This window comes from Muntiacus reevesi, chromosome 4 (genome assembly GCF_963930625.1).
Source record: "Muntiacus reevesi chromosome 4, mMunRee1.1, whole genome shotgun sequence".
NCBI lineage: Eukaryota > Metazoa > Chordata > Mammalia > Artiodactyla > Cervidae > Muntiacus > Muntiacus reevesi.
The window spans coordinates 9414192-9434771 of NC_089252.1; the positions used below are offsets into that span (position 1 = coordinate 9414192).

General features: G+C 41.5%; 1 protein-coding gene across 5 annotated transcripts; it reads left to right on the forward strand.

Annotated features, from left to right (window-relative positions):
• Nucleotides 1–515: 515 nt before the first annotated feature.
• DSEL (dermatan sulfate epimerase like) lies at nucleotides 516–17829 on the forward strand. 5 transcript variants are annotated; one of them, XR_010662872.1, is made up of 4 exons: nucleotides 516–650; nucleotides 1508–6058; nucleotides 10000–10123; nucleotides 14302–17829. XR_010662872.1 is itself a non-coding variant. In XM_065932318.1 (3 exons), the coding sequence occupies exon 2, from the start codon at nucleotides 2411–2413 to the stop codon at nucleotides 6047–6049; it is 3639 nt and encodes a 1212-aa protein (XP_065788390.1). In that variant the 5' UTR covers nucleotides 516–650; nucleotides 1508–2410; the 3' UTR covers nucleotides 6050–6058; nucleotides 14302–17829. The 5 variants fall into 5 exon arrangements, 4 of the variants coding, with proteins under 4 accessions (XP_065788390.1, XP_065788389.1, XP_065788392.1 ...); XM_065932318.1 differs by lacking the exon at nucleotides 10000–10123; XM_065932317.1 differs by lacking the exon at nucleotides 14302–17829 and having other exon boundaries at nucleotides 10000–12994.
• Nucleotides 17830–20580: the final 2751 nt, after the last annotated feature.

A 20580-nucleotide genomic window follows, 5' to 3' on the forward strand; every position in this document is an offset into this window, starting at 1 on the left:
GGAACACGCGCGCTCCGAGGGCCCTCGGGTTCAGATCCCGGGGGCGGTCGGCCCCGCCCTCGGCCCCGCCCCATCTCCTTCTAGCCCCGCCCCCGACCCATCTCCGGCATCGTCTGTGCTCACTCTCCCTCAGCCCGAGGCCCCGCCCCGCCCCGCCCACGTCTTCCCCGCCCCGCCCACCACCCGCCTCGCCCTCCCAGGACCCGAGGCCCCGCCCCGGCCCCGCCCCCGGCCGTTCCCGCCCCGCCCCCGGCCCGCGTCGCCGTCTCTCGCCCTCCCCGGGCCGCGCGGCCGGAGCTGGCACTGAGCACTAGCGGCCGCGGCGGCCTCGCGTTCTAGGCACGCCAGCGCCTCGCCGCACACGGCGTCCCCGAGAGCGCCCGGCGCGCGCAGATCTGCCTTCCACGGTCCCGGGCTGCCCGGGGGCGTCCGGCGCTCCCGGAGGGCGGGCGTGTCCGCGCGGCGCCGGGCGGGGCACGGGCGCGGGCCCTCAGCCTGTTGGAGCGCCGGGGGCGCCGGACCGGGGGCGTCTGGAGCCCTGCGGGGGCCGGGCCGCCCGAGTCCCACGCAGAGCAGTGTTTTCCAACTCTCCGCCTGCGTCTCATCGGGGCCCACCGCCACCCGGAGAGACCCCGTCCAGATCTGCAGAGGTAAGCGGACTTGGCCATTGAGGGGTCTCTTGTCCCCAGACCACTTGCCAGGGGTCGGGGATGGGGAGCGGAGGATGGAGCGGGCATGTTCGTAGGAAGCGAATCACAAAATGCAACAGGCGGAGCGGAGCAGGAAACTCCTAGCGTTCATGTTTCCCACAGAGAGGAGACTTGTCCAAGACTGAAACTTGGTGAGGTTCTTCGGAACCCAGACGGGCAGCCGCGAAGCTGCTCCTTGAGTCCGGGTTTGGGTCTGAGCTCCCTCTGGCGGCTTCTTGTAAGGATGGAAAACCAGGCTTTTCGGGAGGGAGAGTGGAGCAGAACCGGCGTTCCTGGCTCCCACACATTGTCATGATTTCTTCTTCGAGAAGAGTGACTGCGCTTAGTATTATAGTTCCTCTGGCAAAGACACCTTGAGCCCTTGAAAGCTAAACCCTCATCGAGAATCATAAAATGGTCCTTTCAACTTTGGGTTTTTGTCTCTGAGTCTTCCGTGATCAAAACAAGAATAACAGTGGTACTCAATCTTCTCTTGACTGTATTTGAGTAAAAACATTTTAAATTACGAAAGCAAGCCACCGTTAAAGTAAATACTCTGGGGAAAGTTACATCTTGTAGCCGCTTGTCTTCTACCACCATTGTTATCCTAATATGTGCCTTGAAAAGTATGAGAAAAAGGAATCATTTAGTGTAACTTGCATTGTATTAAATAACAGATCTTATTGTCATTCTAAAATTTCTATCAGGAGATGGTAGAACGTTTAAATCTTCCGTTTATGTCCCAGCATACCTGTAGCCTCAGAGAATTTCTGTTTTGTTTTGTCCCCCAGAACAAAATTTCTGTTTTGTTTTTCCAGTGTCATGAAAAAGGAACGGAAAAGAGACGTCACTGTTGGTGAAAGGGGAGTTTTCTTTCCCAGTTGGCGGTTACTTCATGATTGGAAAAGAAGTACCTAGGTGGTTGCAAAGATTAGATTTTCATAGTTGTACATACAGATGAAGCTTTGTTAAAAGAAGATGAGAAAATGCTTTCTCAGATGGGTCATAATAGGCTGATGAGTAAGTAAGCCTGAACAAGACAGATTGGAAATGAGGGCAGGAATCCGGAGTGTCTTAAAACCAAGTAGGACTTTGAACACTTGCTGAGGATGTTTTTCTCCCAAAAATGGAAGAAGAAAAAAAATTCTCACAGCCAGAAGTGTAAAAAGCTGAGCGGAGTATCAACCCAGTCTGCTCCAAGGATTTCAGTACTTCATCAACTTCTTTGAGAGCACACAAAAGCATCAGACCGGTATGATGATCTTATCACCAGTGATGGTTTCCTGCACCAGGAATGACTTCTTAATTTGGATTTTGGAGTGCTTTTTTTTTTTTTTTTTTTTAATTATTACAATGTGGGGTTTTTGACTCTTCATGTTAGGTAGATTTCTGTCAAAGAAGTAACTTGTGAATTCATAGTATTCTTGACTATCTCCACTCCTGTTTTCTATGTGACATGGGAAAATCAGAGGCTTTAACATTCCTTGAAGTTTTATTGGAAGCAGCACTGCATCAGGGAGGCAGATTCACAGTGTAAGTTTTCTCTTTTTGGCAACTATACTTTGAATGAGCTGAATGTCAGCAGGATTTCACAGCATATACAATTTACAGTCTTTGTTTTATCAAGGCCTTAAATGTATGTTTTATACTCAGCAGATGGGAAGCACATTGAGCGCTGCATTTGACATGTATGCCTGAGGAAAGGAGCTCCCCGATGGATCATGGCGTTAATGTTTACAGGACACTGCTTATTTTTAGTATTAGTGATGTTTGCTTTCTCTACTTTGGAGGAATCTGTGAGCAATTACTCTGACTGGGCAGTTTTCACAGATGACATAGATCCATTTAAGACACAAAGAGTGCAAGATATCAGACCCAATCAAAAACCGAAGAAGAGTATGCTTCATCCACGTTTGTATTTTGATGCTGGAGAGATCCAAGCAATGAGACAGAAGTCTCGCACAACCCATTTGCACCTTTTTAGAGCAATCAGAAGCGCGGTGACTGCTATGCTGTCGAACCCAACATACTACCTACCTCCACCCAAGCATGCTGATTTTGCTGCCAAGTGGAATGAAATCTATGGTAACAATCTGCCTCCTTTAGCGCTGTACTGTTTACTGTGCCCGGAAGACAAAGTTGCCTTTGAATTTGCCTTGGAATACATGGATAGGATGGTGGGCTACAAAAACTGGCTGGTGGAGAATGCACCAGGGGATGAGGTTCCAGTTGGCCATTCCCTAACAGGTTTTGCCACTGCCTTTGACTTTTTATATAATTTATTAGATGGTCGTCGGAGACAAAGATACCTAGAAAAAATATGGGTTATTACTGAGGAAATGTATGAGTTTTCTAAGGTCCGCTCCTGGGGCAAACAACTTCTTCACAACCACCAAGCTACTAACATGATAGCACTGCTCACCGGGGCTTTGGTGACTGGGGTAGATAAAGCAACTAAGGTAAATCTGTGGAAACAGGTTGTAGTAGATGTGATGGAAAAGACCATGTTTCTGTTGAATCACATTGTTGATGGCTCTTTGGATGAAGGTGTGGCCTATGGAAGCTACACAGCTAAATCAATCACGCAGTATGTTTTTCTGGCCCAGCGCCACTTTAATATCAACAACTTGGATAACAACTGGTTAAAAATGCACTTTTGGTTCTATTATTCCACCCTTTTGCCAGGCTTCCAAAGGACCGTGGGGATAGCAGATTCCAATTATAACTGGTTTTATGGTCCTGAGAGCCAGTTAGTTTTTTTGGATAAATTTGTCTTAAAGAATGGAGCTGGGAATTGGTTAGCTCAGCAAATCAGAAGGCACCGACCTAAAGATGGACCCATGGTTCCCTCCACCGCCCAGAGGTGGAGTACCCTTCACACTGAATACATCTGGTATGACCCCCAGCTCACCCCACAGCCTCCTGCAGAATATGGCACTGCAAAATTGCACATGTTCCCTAACTGGGGTGTGGTCACTTATGGGGCCGGGCTGCCAAATACACAGACCAATACCTTTGTGTCTTTTAAGTCTGGGAAGCTAGGAGGGCGTGCTGTGTATGACATAGTTCACTTCCAGCCATACTCCTGGATTGATGGGTGGAGGAGCTTCAACCCTGGACATGAACATCCGGATCAGAACTCATTTACCTTTGCCCCCAACGGGCAGGTGTTTGTTTCCGAAGCTCTCTATGGACCCAAGTTGAGCCACCTGAACAACGTGCTGGTGTTTGCACCGTCACCCACGAGCCAGTGTAATAAGCCCTGGGAAGGTCAGCTGGGAGAATGTGCACAGTGGCTCAAGTGGACCGGCGAAGAGGTTGGTGATGCAGCCGGGGAAATCATTACTGCCTCTCAGCACGGGGACATGATATTTGTGAGTGGGGAAGCCGTGTCGGCTTACTCTTCAGCAATGAAGCTGAAAAGCGTGTATCGGGCTTTGCTTCTCTTAAACTCTCAGACTCTGCTAGTTGTTGATCACGTCGAGAAGCAAGAAGATTCCCCAATAAAATCTGTCAGTGCCTTCTTCCATAATCTGGATATTGATTTTAAGTACATCCCATATAGATTCATGAACAGGTATAATGGCGCCTTAATGGACGTGTGGGATGCTCACTACAAGATGTTTTGGTTTGATCATCGTGGCAATAGCCCCCTTGCTAGTATACAGGAAGCAGAGCAAGCCGCTGAATTTAAGAAACGGTGGACTCAGTTCGTCAATGTTACGTTTCAGATGGAATCCGCAATCACAAGAATCGCGTATGTCTTCTATGGGCCATACGTCAATGTTTCCAGCTGCAGATTTATTGATAACTCCAATTCTGGACTTCAGCTTTCTCTCAATGTCAATAACACTGACCATGTTGTTTCGATCGTGACCGACTACCAGAACTTGAAGACAAGGTTTGACTACCTGGGATTTGGCGGCTTTGCCACTGTGGCTGATCAGGTCCAAGTAACCCGCTTTGGTTTGGGCACTGAGGCAATAGTAAAGCCTGTAAGACGTGATAGAGTTATTTTCCCCTTTGGATTTAAATTTAATGTAGCAGTTGGGTTGATTTTGTGCATCGGCCTGGTGATCTTAACTTTTCAGTGGCGGTTTTACCTTTCTTTTAGAAAGCTTATGCGGTGGATCCTCATCCTTGTTATTGCCTTGTGGTCCGTTGAGCTGCTGGACGTGTGGAGCACTTGCACGCAGCCCATCTGTGCCAAGTGGGCGAGGCCGGAGACTGAGGCGAGCGAGCAAGCACTGGCCATGGGAGGCCAGCGCGCAGACCCGCCAGACGTCATCATTACCTCACTTCCTGGTTCTGGAGCCGAGATTCTCAAACAACTCTTCTTCAACAGCAGTGACTTCCTCTATATCCGGGTCCCCACAGCCTACATTGATATCCCGGAAACGGAATTGGAAATCGACTCCTTTGTGGACGCATGTGAATGGACAGCGTCCGACGTCCACGGAGTACGTTTCCGTTTACTCCGAGGCTGGCTGCAGTCCTTGGTCCGAGACACGAAACTCCACTTGCAGAACATCCATCTGCATGAACCCAGTAGGGGGAAACTGGCCCAATATTTTACCATGAATAAAGACAAGAAAAGGAAGTTGAAAAGGAGAGAGTCTCTGGCAGAACAAAGAAGCAGAATGAAAGGCGCCTTTGACAGAGACGCTGAATACGTCCGGACTCTGCGGAGACACCTGGTCCACTACCCCAGCGCGCGGCCGGTGCTCAGCCTGGGCAGCGGGAGCTGGACCTTAAAGCTGCATTTCTTTCACGAGGTCTTGGGAGCCTCCATGAGGGCCTTGTACGTGGTGAGGGACCCTCGGGCGTGGGTTTATTCCATGCTGTACAGTAGTAAACCTAGCCTTTACTCTTTGAAGAATGTACAGGAGCACTTAGGTAAGCTGTTAAAAACGGAGGGAAGTGCAGGCCGTTGTACCTTGAACTCAGACTATGCTGTCGAGTATGAATTGCTGAGGAAGGAGCTGTTGGCATCCAGACCTCATCCAGTCTCGCTGCTGGCCCACGCGTGGCTGGCAAATACGGCCGCTGCCCTGAGGATAAATGCAGACCTGCTGCCCACCAGCTACCAGCTGATCAAGTTTGAAGATCTTGTGCATTTCCCTCAGAAAACCACGGAAAGGATTTTTGCCTTCCTTGGGATTCCTTTATCTCCTGCTACTTTAAACCAAATATTGTTTGCCACCTCCACGAACCTTTTCTACCTTCCCTACGAAGGGGAGATATCACCCGCTAATACTAACGTTTGGAAACGAAACTTGCCGAAGGATGAAATTAAATTAATTGAGAACATCTGCTGGACGCTGATGGATCGTCTAGGATACCCAAAGTTTATGGACTGAGTGCTGCAGGTCAGCAGAGATTTGCACTAATACTTTCCAACCCAATTTGTGGATATGAATTAGAAGTTTGTTTATTCTTGTACTGTGTGTGTTTGTGTGTGTGTTTGTGATCAATTCGTTACATGCAGAGAGAGATTATTTTAAAAATAAGCACTGTATTTGGCCTACCAGGATTTATTTTTATGTCACCACTTTCCTTGCCTTTGTTTCTGAATTTTTTTCTGCTCAGATGTTTGTGCCACGGAGGTGTAGATGAAGTTATATTACCATGGTCAGGGGAGATAGGTGGATTTTAAAGGTCTTTGTCTAACTCTCCGCTTCATCTGTAACTCAGCTGATCTAGCCCAGAGCCTCATGCACTGCTGAAAGCCTGGCAGTTACTGCTTTACCCAAGCGCCTCTTGCTTTCAAGACGAAGTACAAAAGTTTCTTATCTTTTTTAGAAGGTGTCCCAACACATTTATCTTGCACGCCACACATACACACAAATCCTTTTACTGTATAGAATGTTCACAGATATCACTGGGGAAATGGTGAAAGCTCCTATCGGAATTATCAGATCCCTTCTGGAAAATACAGATGGAAATACAGAATGGATTTTTTTTTTTTTTTTTCTTTCTTTCTTTTGAGGTAAGAAACAGTGACCTGAAAATCCTCCTTTAAGTTTTTTACTTAAAAGTCATAAGGAATCAGTTTTGGAACAGTGGATGCCAAGGGCTGGTAGGGTATTTTAGGCCCTCTTGTCTCTTTAAAACCCTCTCCTTCTTGCTTCCTTGAAACTGCAGCTGTTCACCATCACCACTCCCACCCTGTCCTTTCTGCCACTCACGCAAAACAGTCAGTAGTTACTAATGGCTAAACTCTGATATTTGTGGGGATTTTCCCCCCCCTGTCCTGATGATTAATTTTGTATCAAAGTCTGACCACCTTAGAATCAGATTTCTCCTTGTGGAATTATCACTCTATGAGTCAAAGCAGTGCTGCTGCCGCCAGTGTTTTTTAGACTGGAAACAGAATTGGAAAACTGCCTGACTTAGCCTGCGTCCCTTTGAATGAGTCTCCAGACTGCTGGTGTCTGCAGAAGTTGAAGGCCAATGGCAGATGATGTCAGAGGATCTGTTTCCTTTACCATCTGCATCTTATTATAAATGTCGTCGTCAGAACACATGGTTCGTTTTATTTTGATAGACGCTGAAATCAAAATGTGATGCCTTTAGAGACCAGTGGAGCAGTTACAATGAACTGGATGAAAATGATGGGGCAGTGTGGAGACTTGATGCAAATCTCTGTAGACCGCAGTCTTCTTCCTGATGTTTCAAACTGTATTTTCACACCACCCCCCTCATCCCCCAGGCACCAACACTTGGGATTCTGTCATTCTGACCTAGATAAAAGTGGCTGTTTCTCAGTAGTTTGTTGTTATGTCAAAATGTGCCTCCAGGGTGATCAAGCTGTGGGTATGTTACATTCCAGCTGAAGCTAACCAGGCTGTCATTTTCCTTCCCTTACAGTAGGAAAGCCACCCGCTCCTTCCCCACGTCTACTTCCTGACGTAGCTCTCCCTGCCCTCTCTCTACAATGTCAAAATGAATGAAAATCCTGTTGTATTAATACAGGTTGAGAGGGCAACCAAAGACTCAAATCCACACTGTTATTCTCAAGGAAGATTATTCTTCCCATCTCAGGGTTATCACGATGCATGTAACATTTCTACATGGATGATAACACCATTTCCATTACTGGTCAGCGTCTCAGTGTCTGCTTTCAATTCCCAGGATGTGCGATCTTATATCAAATAAAAAGGCTTTGGGTTGAAAGTAATATGAGGTTCGATCAAGGTAAGAATTACCAATGTGTGCAGGTAACAGCAGAGAACACAGATTCTGGACCGCTGCCTTGCCTTTAACTTTGCACAGAAACATGCTCACAGGCAGAAGAGAGCCAGGTTGAGTATGCGCAGGAGTTGGGGGAGAGATGCGGAAAATGAAAAAGAAAGCAGTTCTGTGAATGAATATGGGAACAAGATGAGAATGCACTTAAGGTGATCTTCACAGGGTATCTCTCACCACGTAGGAAGGTCAGGGTGAATTTCCTTGTCTACTTCTGACCCAAGGGAAAGTTTGCTGGAGGAGATGCCTTAGGTTCACAGGTTCTGTTTCTGAAGAGTGTTACACATAGGTGAAAGCTGGCCCAGCCATTGTATATGCAAGGACTTGTTCATGCTTGGGACCCACTGCCTTAACATTCCAATTATGATCTCAGAACACCAAGGTCCTGTACTTCTAGAGCATTATCCTAGAAAAAATGTGAACAGACTCTACACGTACTTCTACTCTGATCGTCACAAAAATAAATCAACACTGATGACTTTGTGACATTTTCAAAGGAAACACAAAGTTCTTTCCATAAAAATAATTCTTTCCTTCATTAATTTCCCCAAAATTGGGCTCAATTGGAATAAAAGCATTTATTAAAATAATACTGTTTACATATGGAAATTCTGAAAGAATGGGTTACTTTTGCTGACACAAAAAGTAACAAGGGTGGTGGTAATGTTGATCTAGTTTTCAAAAGTTAGAAATGATGCAAATTACTCACTTTGGATGATAGAGGCCATATCCATAGCTGAATTTACTGTAATGACAATTCCAGGAAGGAAGGAAATGGGAGAACCTGCTTAGGAGAAAGAAGTCTATGGTTATACTTAATCTATAGAAACCTGAAAGGCATGAATTTTAGGTAGATACACTTTAACGCCTCCATAATGAGCCTAGAACCTGAGTATTAGATGTTTGATTAACTGGCTTTTTGGACAAACAGAATAATTAGTACTATATATGCCTGGCAGGAATGGGGTAGTTAGTTATGTCTAATTCCCAGGTGTGGGATAGGATCTGCCTTTAGTACCTTCATATTTGAAGAAGACACTCCACACACTAGGTATGTTTTTTTTCTTTTTGTAAAAATGCCACCCCTTCTGTCTGCCATTGACTTTTGATTGGCATCATTTATCAGCAGAGTTTTTGGTGATTTGGTTTAGGATCATCATAGATGCTGTGTGTATTAATCACTCAGTCATGTGTAACTGCAACTCCGTGAACTGAAGCTTGCCAGGCTCCTCTGTTCTTGAAATTTTCCAGGCAAGGATAGTGAAGTGGGTTGCCTTTTCTTTCTCCAGGGTATCTTCCCGACCCAGGGATCACCCAGGTCTCCTGCATTGCAGGCAGATGCTTTACCAACTGAGCTACTATATAAAGTCTATCTCATTCAGTTATCTATAAGTAGACATGGACAATGGTTTTAAAATGTGACTTAATTCTGATCATAATTAGAAAAATGTCACTAGTGAAAAGTGTAAGTAGAAGACAATATGTTATAACACCACTTACAGAAGTAAGGAAGCCTAATATTCTAAGATAGATCTAGGAATTTAATATACATATGTGGGCTACCTACTGCTTGTTTAAATATAGACCAAAGTATGTCTAAAAATAGCTGCTAAAGCAGTGTTGTACTTGACTAGTATTATTTCCCTTCATGTTGGTATAAAAACTCAAATAACATTTTAAGAACTAGACTGAGTTTTTATTTTTTATTTTGCACAAAGAATGGGAGGAACTTAAAACAGATTCTCACATTCTCTAGCTAACTTGTAAATGCTTGAGCTGTAATTTACATGAGCTTCTGTTGTGTTTAGTCCAAGTAACATGTTTAGCTCCATTTCCAAAGATAGGTTTGGAGAAGGCTTCCGAACCTTAGCCGGGTGTCTTGCTTTTGTTCTTCATTTTCATTTTTCTTTCACGTCTAACCAGTTACACAGCGAAGAAAGCCCTAACTGGAGATCATAGCCCAGATTATTCCAACTATATGTAAAATGTGACTCCTCTCTTAATAAAAAACTAAAAGCAATTTGGCTATGGTTGGGATAATTTGTAATAGCCCTCTCTTTAGGTCTTTGGATACCTGTGCTAGGATTTTGTTTGGAGCTGAGAAAGCAGAGTTGGGAATGCAGTCCCGTGATTTCAGCCACTTAACTCATACCCTTCAGTGATGGACAAGCCATGACTCCAGTCCTGTAAGTTAATTTTAAGTCCTGCCTTCAGTCCATTTCACTCTTCTCTGTACTTTGTCCTAACTTACTAAGTAGCAAGAACATCCACAATTGCCCCTCCTACCATGGTGGAATCTCCATTCGAGCAGGAGATCTATGAAAGGAAGGTTGGTGCAGGTCCCTTGAGTCATTCTAGTAGATAGATGGCCCAAACGTCAGCATATTGGAGACTTTTGTTTTTAAAGATAGAGAAGGATCTATTATAAATTAGTCTGCTTGTTAGTATGTGCTGCCCAGAACTATAAGGTTTTCATGTACATCATTACAATCTTCACAGCAACTCACTGGTGTTGATTTTACAGATACATCTGAAGCCCATATTCTCTTTGCAGGGAATCTGTTTTTGTGAAGGCATTTGGAGCAGGTTTACAGTTCAGCTATCAATTCACAGTAGTTTTGGGGTATCTACCATCAAGGTATTGATTTGCAGGAGGAAAGAAGACAACAATGAGTTGACTCTGTTCCTGCCCTGTGAAGAACTGGTGGTCTCTCCAGAGACTTCAGAGCTAGTAGGAGTTCATCCAGAGGAGAAGGAGAGGAAGGGCGTGCCAGTAGCGATTACCGCTGGAGGCACCGCAGTGTCAGCTGCTCTGCGGTAGAATGGTGGTTATGAGAAAAGGGAGTAGTTTATGGAGCTTCAGTACATTTGGAAAGAGGTCACCATCCATGCCTTTCCTAGTTAGATTTGACTCTATTGTTGTCACAGGATGTTCCATCGATAAACAGTGAGAGGCACAGCGGAACAAACTGCTGACACTCGCCCTCTCCCAGTCCTCCCCTGACTTAATTGCCCCAACACATTTCTCACATAGAGAAATGCAGTCCATGACTCAACAGCAAGGGATGCCCTGAAGAGAAGGCTGTGTGAGTGTGGTCGGAGCGGGGTGCATGCAGATCGCTGCTGGTAGTAACAGTAAAGGATACCTCAGGGTATCTCCTCCGTGCTCCTGCTGGCCAGTAGTATTTCTTTTCTTTCCCCTACCCACTCAGTGCCTCCAGGTTCACATTACCAGGCAGAGCTGACCAATCCTGAGAAGGCAGCAGTGAACAAAACCTATGGAGTGGACAGTCAACCAAATATCTTTAAAAGTAATTCATTTGGGGGGAAAATAAACTGTTCTTATCCCTACTATGGAAATAATGTCAGAAGAAAGGGAAAGAGAGAAGAAAGAAATGAAAAATGGAAGGAAGGAACTCTGAACCTAAATCTGAACACAAAGTAAGGTGCATAAGGAGAAATGTTCCTCTAACAATTGAGCTCATTATTGTATTAACTGTTAAGAATCTCTTTGAAATCTTATTATAGCTAAAACTTCAGAAAAAAAGGATAGATTGTAATCTGAGCAAATCTTTTCTATAGTACATTGCAGCTGCTCTATCTTATTTCTTTAAACTATATCTGTATTGCTGTGACTCTTGAGATGAAATGAATTTTTTCTTTCAAGGGTATTAACACTGGTGTTGAATTTCATCTAAGTGTCAGGTTTTACAGCTCCCTAGATAGTGTGGTGTTTTCCTATATACTGTCTCCCTCGCTGTTTCCAAGCAAGGGGTATATACCATGATCCCAGTGATTTAAGGAAGCAGATATTCATACACATGGGACATCTATGGTGCTCTCCATTCTTTTGGAAGTTAATTCAGCTCCCATCACTGTCACTTTTCTCACTTCATGAGTAAATGAACAACACAGAAATGTCTAATCCCTGCATTAAAATCTGACATCCCTCTATGGACAATTCATAAGGCACTTCTTACCTTATTCATTGCATAATGGAAATAATGCTTCCAAACTTTGTTCTACTGCAATGAAAGATAACTGCCCAACTTTATTAGTGTTTATTTATTGTTTTAAGTATTCATTTATTCCTTTGCCATGTTCCAAAAGATTAATTTTGTTTTATATATTTGTTTAAAGTTTCTGGGATTTTAAAATAAGGCTTTTTAAACTATGTTGAGCCATTTTAACTTGATGCCTTAATGCAGTATTTCACAAAACTTTGAAGGGAGATTTACAAGAACACAATACAACCAAAAAGTGATGAAATGGCTTCCATAAAACACCCATGAAAAGACAACTGCATATAAAGAGTGCAGTTAATAAAAGTTAACCCTACACAGTGAAATAGGTGGGTTCTGCTCTTCATTTCTATTCCAGACATTAACCTGGGTGTCCTGGCCAATTCAGTGTTAACTCAAGCATATCACACTCACAGTGGGCTTATGTGCGCCAAGGAACTTGTGTTATTTTTCTTTAAATTGACCAAAATAAACTGAAATGTACATGCATTCAGTTATACTTTATCTTTTACTCAAAATTAACTATAAATTTTGAGTTTATAGTTATTGAACAAAACCCCCATTACTAAAAGGCACTTGCTTTTATGCTCAGTCAGTCACTCAGCTGTGTCCGACTCTTTGCAACCTGTCAGGCTCCTCTGTCCATGGGATTCTCCAGGCAATACTGGAGTGGGTTGCCATTTCCTGCTCCAGGACTTTCTTGGGCACCCACATGAAAATCTGGCAGGATTCCATTATCATATGAGGTATAAGGTTTTCTGTGTATAATCAACATGTTGTACTCATGGGTTTTTCACAAGCTATGTTTATGCCTTTCTCCCGTTTCCTTGGTTAATTTGGAGAGGGAGATTTCTATTAAAAATGTTATATTAACAACACTTTGTATGTTATATGAACTTTGAAATTTGATAAAATTTGAATACAAATCCCTAGGTCAATAAATAATGACCAACTGTGAGGTGTTGGGCAGTTTTCTTAATTTGAAATCACCATTTCCCCATCTGTAAAACTCTCCCTGAGCTGATGTAAGGATTAAATAAAGTCACACGTGAAAATTAATAGAATGATACTTGTTTCCTCTTTGCAATCACCTCCAATTCATTTTCTATCAAACCCATATAAAACAGAATGCACCATTCTCCCAAGAAGAAAATATTAAAAATGTCCCCAGAGAATCTGAACCTACATAGTTGGCATATAGACCAGATAGACACCTATTTTAATGTTTCACATATCAACTGAGTTGTAAAAACATGTAAAATCACAATTATGCAATTAATACATTAATTTGGAAATAATTTGGAGCTTTTTTCATGTTCACATTTTAAGAAAAAGTCATTCAAATTTTCACTTACTTCAGTGCTTTATTTCTAGAGTCATGTTTGAGTTATTCCAGAGAATATTGTGTTTCCTTCTGAGTTTTGTGAAGATAGACTCTTTTAAGTTTATATTTAGCTGCCCAGTTGTGTCTAACTCTTTGCAACCCCATGGACTGTAGCCCACAGGCTCCTCTGTCCAGGGGATTTTTCAGGCAAGAGTACTGGAGGGGGTTGACATTTCCTCCTCCATAGGATCTTCCTGACCCAGAGATCGAACTTGTGTCTCTTGTGTCTCTTGCATTGCAGCAGAATTATTTACCCTCTGAGCCATCAAGGAAGCCTATTGAATTTAAGTATGATGCTATTACTTAAAGTTTTATATCATGTTACAAGAGCTATTTGTATAACATTTATCATAATTTTATGTTCATACCTTCATTCAGTGGATACATTATTATGATCTTATGCATCATAATCAATGTATTTTTCCTATTTTAATGTTTTCATTTATTTATTATGAAATATGCTTAAAAGCTGGGAGTGTTGCAGACTATGTATGAACATGAGATTTACTCCACTGGCTATGATGGAATAAGTGAGGACCAACCTGGTGGCTCAGTGGTAAAGAATCCGCCTGCTAATGCAGGAGATGCAGGTTCAGTCCCTGGGTTAGGACGATCCTTTGGAGAAGGAAATGGCAACCCACTCCAGCATTCTTGCCTGGGAAATCCCATGGACTGAGGAGCCTGTTTGGCCACAGCCCACAGGGTTGTAAAAGAGACACGACTTAGCAATAAGCAACAATAATCAGAGGTAGCATATCCAAGTTACACATGTCATGATTATATACCTTGACACCGTATGTAACAAATGGTTTTATGAATAGAAAATGATCTCTTTACAGAACACTTAATGCCCACATCCTTCACACACATTCTTTGGCTCAGGGTTAAGTTCTACGATACGTTATCATCTGCCTGCTGCTTTGTAAGTATGGATGTTCTTTCTCTTCTGTGGCTGTAGATCACAACCCAGGAGCAGCTCCAGAGCCTCCAGTTGGAACCTCAGCCTTCCAGCGAGGAGCCCTGGACAGCACGCGCCTCTGCCACACACCTACGATCACAGGGTTCATCCCACTGTGGACAGGAGTTCCTCTTCTGTGACTGGTTTTCCCTGGATACTGCCATCCAAATCCTGGCTGAGGCTCACCATCTGCAAACAGAAGGCACTGTTTTGCTGAGCCTTGCACATGTCAGGCCTGCTGCCCCCACTTCTCCGACTGTAGGTATGATGGATAGGTTATGCTAGTATATGGACACTGAAAAGACGTGCTGACCCTATCAGAAGCCCTCTTCTGTGATACTGATAAGTCTCTGTGACCAGAGCTGGGACCGAGTCAGAACTCCTATAGTCACTCCCTGCCCTGTGGTACAGAGCGTATACCTCTGACCTTCCATTACCACATCCTCCTGCCCTCACCAGCGACCCCAGAGGTAACAACTACCCTAGATTTTGTGTTTACCATTCCTGTGCTCTTCTTTATAGCTCCACCACATATGTCTCTATATTTATCAACACATTGTGCATTTTTGCATGTTTTTATACATTATGTAAACCAGTAACATACTGCATATATTCTTACACAGCTTGCTTTTCATCACTCAAAATTTTGTCTAATGCATGTTGATGTTTGTAGGTGGAGAGCACTTATTTCCAACATGATGGGTTCCAGTATAGACTACTGTCCAGAAAGCATACTTTATGAATCTTTCATCTTGTTGGATTTGGGGAATATTTTTAATTTTTGTAATTTTAAACATTACACATAAAACTTTATATATGCTATATAATGCACATATGTTAATGCAAGAATTTTGTCATTGTGGTTTTTTTTTTTGTACCCAGAAACCTTCCCACCCAGCCCCACTGCAGCCTAGTGTATATATTGAGGGCTCAAAGTGCATCCTCAAGTATTCTTGATACCAAATTATTATTTTCACAGATTGTTTGTACAAGTTGACACTCTAGCAATTGTTGAAATGCTTGTGTTGCTCCAAAGCTTCTCCTGTACTTGGCATTTTCATACTTTTAAATATTTTTCTGTCTAGTGGGATAAAAGAGTGCTATTTTTTTTCAGTTCTGTTAATGACATAGAACACATGTGCAGCACATGCACTAGTGTACACACACACACAGTATTCCTTATTTTTCCCATTTGTGTTTCTTCTTTTGTGAAAAGAAATCATGCTTCTGTCTTTGTTCCATTTCCCATGGCATTCATTTTTTTCTCATTGATTCATTGACATTTACTGTATATTAATAATACTAACCCTTTTTTGGTTATACTTGCTGTGAATAGCTTCTTGGCTTATATTTTTATGATCTTTGTACTATGACTTTTATGACATTTTGATATGCAGGTGTTCTTAATTTGAATGTAGACAAAATATGTTTACAAGTAATTTCTCTTTATTACTTATACTTTTTTACATCTTATCAAAGAATCTGAGCGTCTTGGCACTGAAAAAGTTCTCCTGTATTTTCCTATCATTATCAATTGCTGCCAAGCAATATTACCACACGTGTAATGGCTTAGAGCAGCACACATTCATTGTCTCACAGTTTCTGTGGGTCGGGAATCCAAGCCTGGCTGAACTTGGTCAGCCTGCTCGTACATGTGGCTGCAGTGAGGTTGCTGGAACTGGGATCTCATCTGAGAAGCACCCACTTCCAAGCTCATGTGATTGTTGGCAAGACTGAATTCTTTGTGGGCTATTGGACTAAAAGCCTCAGTTCTTTTCTGCCTGTTGGCAGGAGACCTTGAATCACTTGCCATGTGAGCTTCTCCACTGGCAGTTAACTTCATGAAGTCAAGATGAGAGAATCTATAGAGAAACTGCTAACACGCTATCATCATCTTGGAAGCGACACCCAGGCAGCTTTGGTTAGAAGCTAGTCAGAGGTCCCCTTACCCCTACACCCAGGGGAAAGGGTTTCCACAAGGAGAGGACTACCAGGAGATGGAGAGCTTATTTTCGAGTCTCCCTGCCACACATTTTGCCTTTTATATTTAAATACTTAATCTGCGTATTTAGTTGGTCAGTCAAGTCCGACTCTTTGGGATCCCGTGGACTGTAGCCTCCTAGGCAACTCTGTTCATGAAATTTCCTGGGATTTCCCAGTCAAGAATACTGGACTAAGTTGCCATTTCCCTCTCCATTTAATCTGCTTTACATTAATTGTTAAATCCATTCTGAGGTTTGTTTTCTTTTTTTTTTTCCCTGTATAAATAACCTGCTGTCCTAGACTGAAAGGGTTCAGTACCCTCTCCCTCCCACTAATCTTCAGTGCCATTTCTACTGCATATCAAGTCCTTACATTTTGTGTGAGCTGATTTCTGAGTTCTCTACTGTACTCCACTGGCAGATCTGATTACCCGATGACAATACTGCACTGTCTTAATTACTGCAGTCTTTTTGTTGGCCTTGAAATCTGGCAAGGCAAGTCTTATTTTCTTTTTTCTATTTCTTAAGACTTTGTTCTTCCGTATGCATTTTAGAATTAGTTTGCATAGATCCTCAAAGCAAGCAAACAAAGAACAATACATGTTATTGTAAATGTGTTACATCAATTTTGGGAGAATTGACCTCTTTAATTAATCCCAACTCATAAGCATGTATATCTCTCCTTTTATATAACATTTGTTAATCCTTTGATAGATTTAAGTATAAGCACTTTATATATTACAGTGGATCATATTTATGTTTAATGATATGTCCTAACTGATGATAGTATGTAGAAAATACAGTTGACTTTTGTGTATTTATATTGTATCAGGGAACTTACTAATTTAATAATTTACCTGTAAATTTTTTTGAAATACTTATATGAGATGATTTTGTAATCTGTAATTGATGGAATACATTTTCTTCCTTTTAATTTTATAATTTTTTAATGTTCTTACTGGATTTGTTAGGACATCCTGTAAAGTACTGAGTGGATCTGGCAATGTGAATATTCTTGTACTGTTCCTAATGTGAATGGAGTAATTGTGCATTTCACCACTGAGCAAATGAATGGATGCTGTGTGTATTTCATAGATTCTCTTTATCAGGATGTGGTACTCCCTTCTATTGCCAGTTGATAATTGCCTTTTTATCATCAATGCATGATGAGATTTATTCATGCTTTTGCTGTATTTATTGTGATAATCATATGTTTCTTTGCCCTAATCTGTTAATGCAATGTATTTTGTGAAAATATTTTTTTCTTTTGAGATTAAACCAAATTTGGCTTGCTATGATGAAACCAGACTGGGAATGATTTATTCTATTTATATTTGTGGCTGAATTGAGCTTATTAATAATTAAGATGTTTATATCAACATTTGTAATTGTGATTTTCTCATGATATACTTGTCTAATTTTGAAGTCAACAAACTTGTCACACAAAGTAAGTTGAGGATGTTCTATTTTTATATTCTCTAGATGAGCTTGCATGGGATTGAAATGACCTAATACAAGAATGTTTATTAGAACTCATTTGTAAAATTATCTGAGCATTCTGTTTTCTTTGTAGAAACACTTTAACTAAATATAAAATTTTATTTGGTGGTTGTAGGGTTGTTTTATTTATCTCATGAATTTATTTTGAAGCCTATTTTGGCAAATTATGTTTTTAAGGAATCTGTACTGTTCTTTTAATTTTTCACATTTATTGAGCTAAATTTGCTTAAAATGCAAATTACATAATTTGCATTTATAATTATCCATCTCCCACACATGTATTTTCTCTCCCTAATACTGAGTATGTGTGACTTATTTCTTTATGTTCCTGATGCTTTTGGCTGGTGGATATTGACAATAATAGGCCATATAGTTATATTACCTTCTATATTGGTGGTGGTTTAGTCGCTAAGTCACATCCAACTCTTTGCAACCCCATGGACTGTAGCCCGCCAGGGACCCCATAGAAGGTAGCCCGCCAGGCTCCTCTGTCCATGGAATTCTCCAGGCAAAATACTGGAGCAGGTTGCCATTTCCTTCTCCAAGGGATCTTCCCGACCCAGGGATTGAACGCTGGTCTCCTGCATTGCAGGCAGATTCTTTACTGACTGAGCTACCAGGGAAGCCCTATTTATCTTTTCTATTAGTAATATAAATTGAAGGTCCTTTACAATGACTAATTTTTAGCTTTTTTGTTCTTACCTAATATTTTATGTTTAATTGCTGTTGCGTACCCAGCTCCTAATCTTATGTATTTCCTTTATTTATCTAACATCAGTTGTTTTTCTTTTTTAATCTTTAATTATATGCCCCATTAATTTTTGTCAATGTCCACCAGCCAAAACCACCAAGAACAAACTGGATTTATTACAGTAAGAAGGTTTTAAGCAGTACAGCTTTGCTCTGCCCTATATCAAAAAATGAACTAACAAAAACAGCATTTAAAAAAGCACCAATTAGAAAATAAGATTTTATCACAAACAAGTAAAGATTCAATATATTTAATATAGAAAAGATTTTACTTATATGTAAGCAAACAATGATTACAACTTTAAAAGAGACAGAAGTTAAAAGCAATAAAGCAGAAAATCGGTTTCACTAATTCAAAGTACAAATACTGTCACTTTCCTTTTCTTTTACAATTTGTATCTTGGCCTCCAAATTATTTCTACTTAAGTCCTGTCCTCCCAGTACTAAATAAATTTTTAAAAAATACAGGGGAAAAAGTCTAAAATTCCTTGGGATTTAATCAGAAGGTTTAGGACTACTTCCAAACATAAATCAAGAAAGAGCTTTAATCCCATGTGACCAATACTCCCCCTGTTTCCCACTGGTATAATGTATCACTGTAGATGACTGGGCCTGTCCAATGCAACAAATGACGCTTTTCTACAGAGGCTAGAATCACATGCTTATATTGTTTCTGCAGAGTTCACATTAGTGACCCATGCACAAAATGCCGGTTCATTTTAATTCACCTCCCCCGCCCACCTTTTTTTCCTTAATTTTATTCTTGAAAGCACAACTATTGGACCGCTGTTCTTGGGTCTAGAAAATTTGCCTACATTAGGTATGTATTGATACTATGCAGAAATCACTCCTACCTTCCACCCCATCCTTGCAAAAACCATTAGACATTTTTATAGAGACTGGATACCAGCCTAAAATCCCCTCCCAGGGGAAAGTTATTTCAGGTATTTTCTCGTCCTTTCTTGAACAAGTAATTGTTCTGAGGGCCATGCTGGACCAACTTTTAAGGGCTCTCTACTTTCAGATTTTGAAAAGAGGTATCTGTTACAGGTCACTTCATGTTCACAAATGCCCTGGGTTCCTTCAGGAAAGAAATCAGCAATCACCAAGGAACCTGATTCAGATTATTTCAGGAAATAGAGATATAAGATGGCCAGAAAACCACCTGACCCCAGTCCAGTGGGGAAGAACATCTAAGGTGGATATCCAGCTTCTCCATCATTGCAGGGTACTTCCCGGGGGGTCTCCTCTGGTCTCACCTCATGGGGTCCCTGGAAGAATCCGGGGAGCTCAGTAGCTGGGGAAATGAAGAGGGACGGGACTTAAGAGCAACCAGTGTTCAAATCTCTGCGGACCGCATTCCTGCTTCCAGCGATACCTGAGTGGACAGTCCACACAGTAGCTCTGCACATGTGCAAAGGTGAACTAATCAGTGAAAATCAGTAACAGGAAAATCCATAAATACCTGGATATTAAAGCATGCACTCTTGAAAGACCCATCGGCCAAAGAAAAAATCAAAAGAGATATCAAAAAATATCTTGAGACAAACCGAGATGGAACACAATATATAAAAAACTCATGGGGTGCAGCAAAAGTAGTTCTATGAGGAAAGGTTATATTAATAACTATGAGTGACTGCATTAAGAGAACAGATCTCAAATAAACAACCCCACAGCATATTTCAAGGGGCTAGGAAAAGGAACAAATTAAGCCAAAATTTAACAGAAGAAAGCAAATAATAAAGATTAGTATAGAAATAAATGAAATAGAGAATAGAAAAACAATAGAAATGATTAATAAAACTAAGTGTTCATTCTTGAAAAAGATAAACAAAATTGTGAAAAACTATAGGATGGTTTACCAAGTTATTACCACATATATACAAAGACTCTTAAGATATTATGATAAACAATTATATACCAATCAACTGGACATCCTAGAGAAATTAGATTTATTGCTAAAAACATGCATCCTGCTAAGACTGAATCACGAAGAAATATAAATCTGAAAAGACCAATAATGAGTAAGAAGATTGAATCAGTAACA

Coding starts and splice junctions, on each gene's coding strand:
- DSEL (XM_065932318.1), top strand. CDS start 2,411: ATGGCGTTAATGTTTACAGGACACTGCTTATTTTTAGTATTAGTGATG.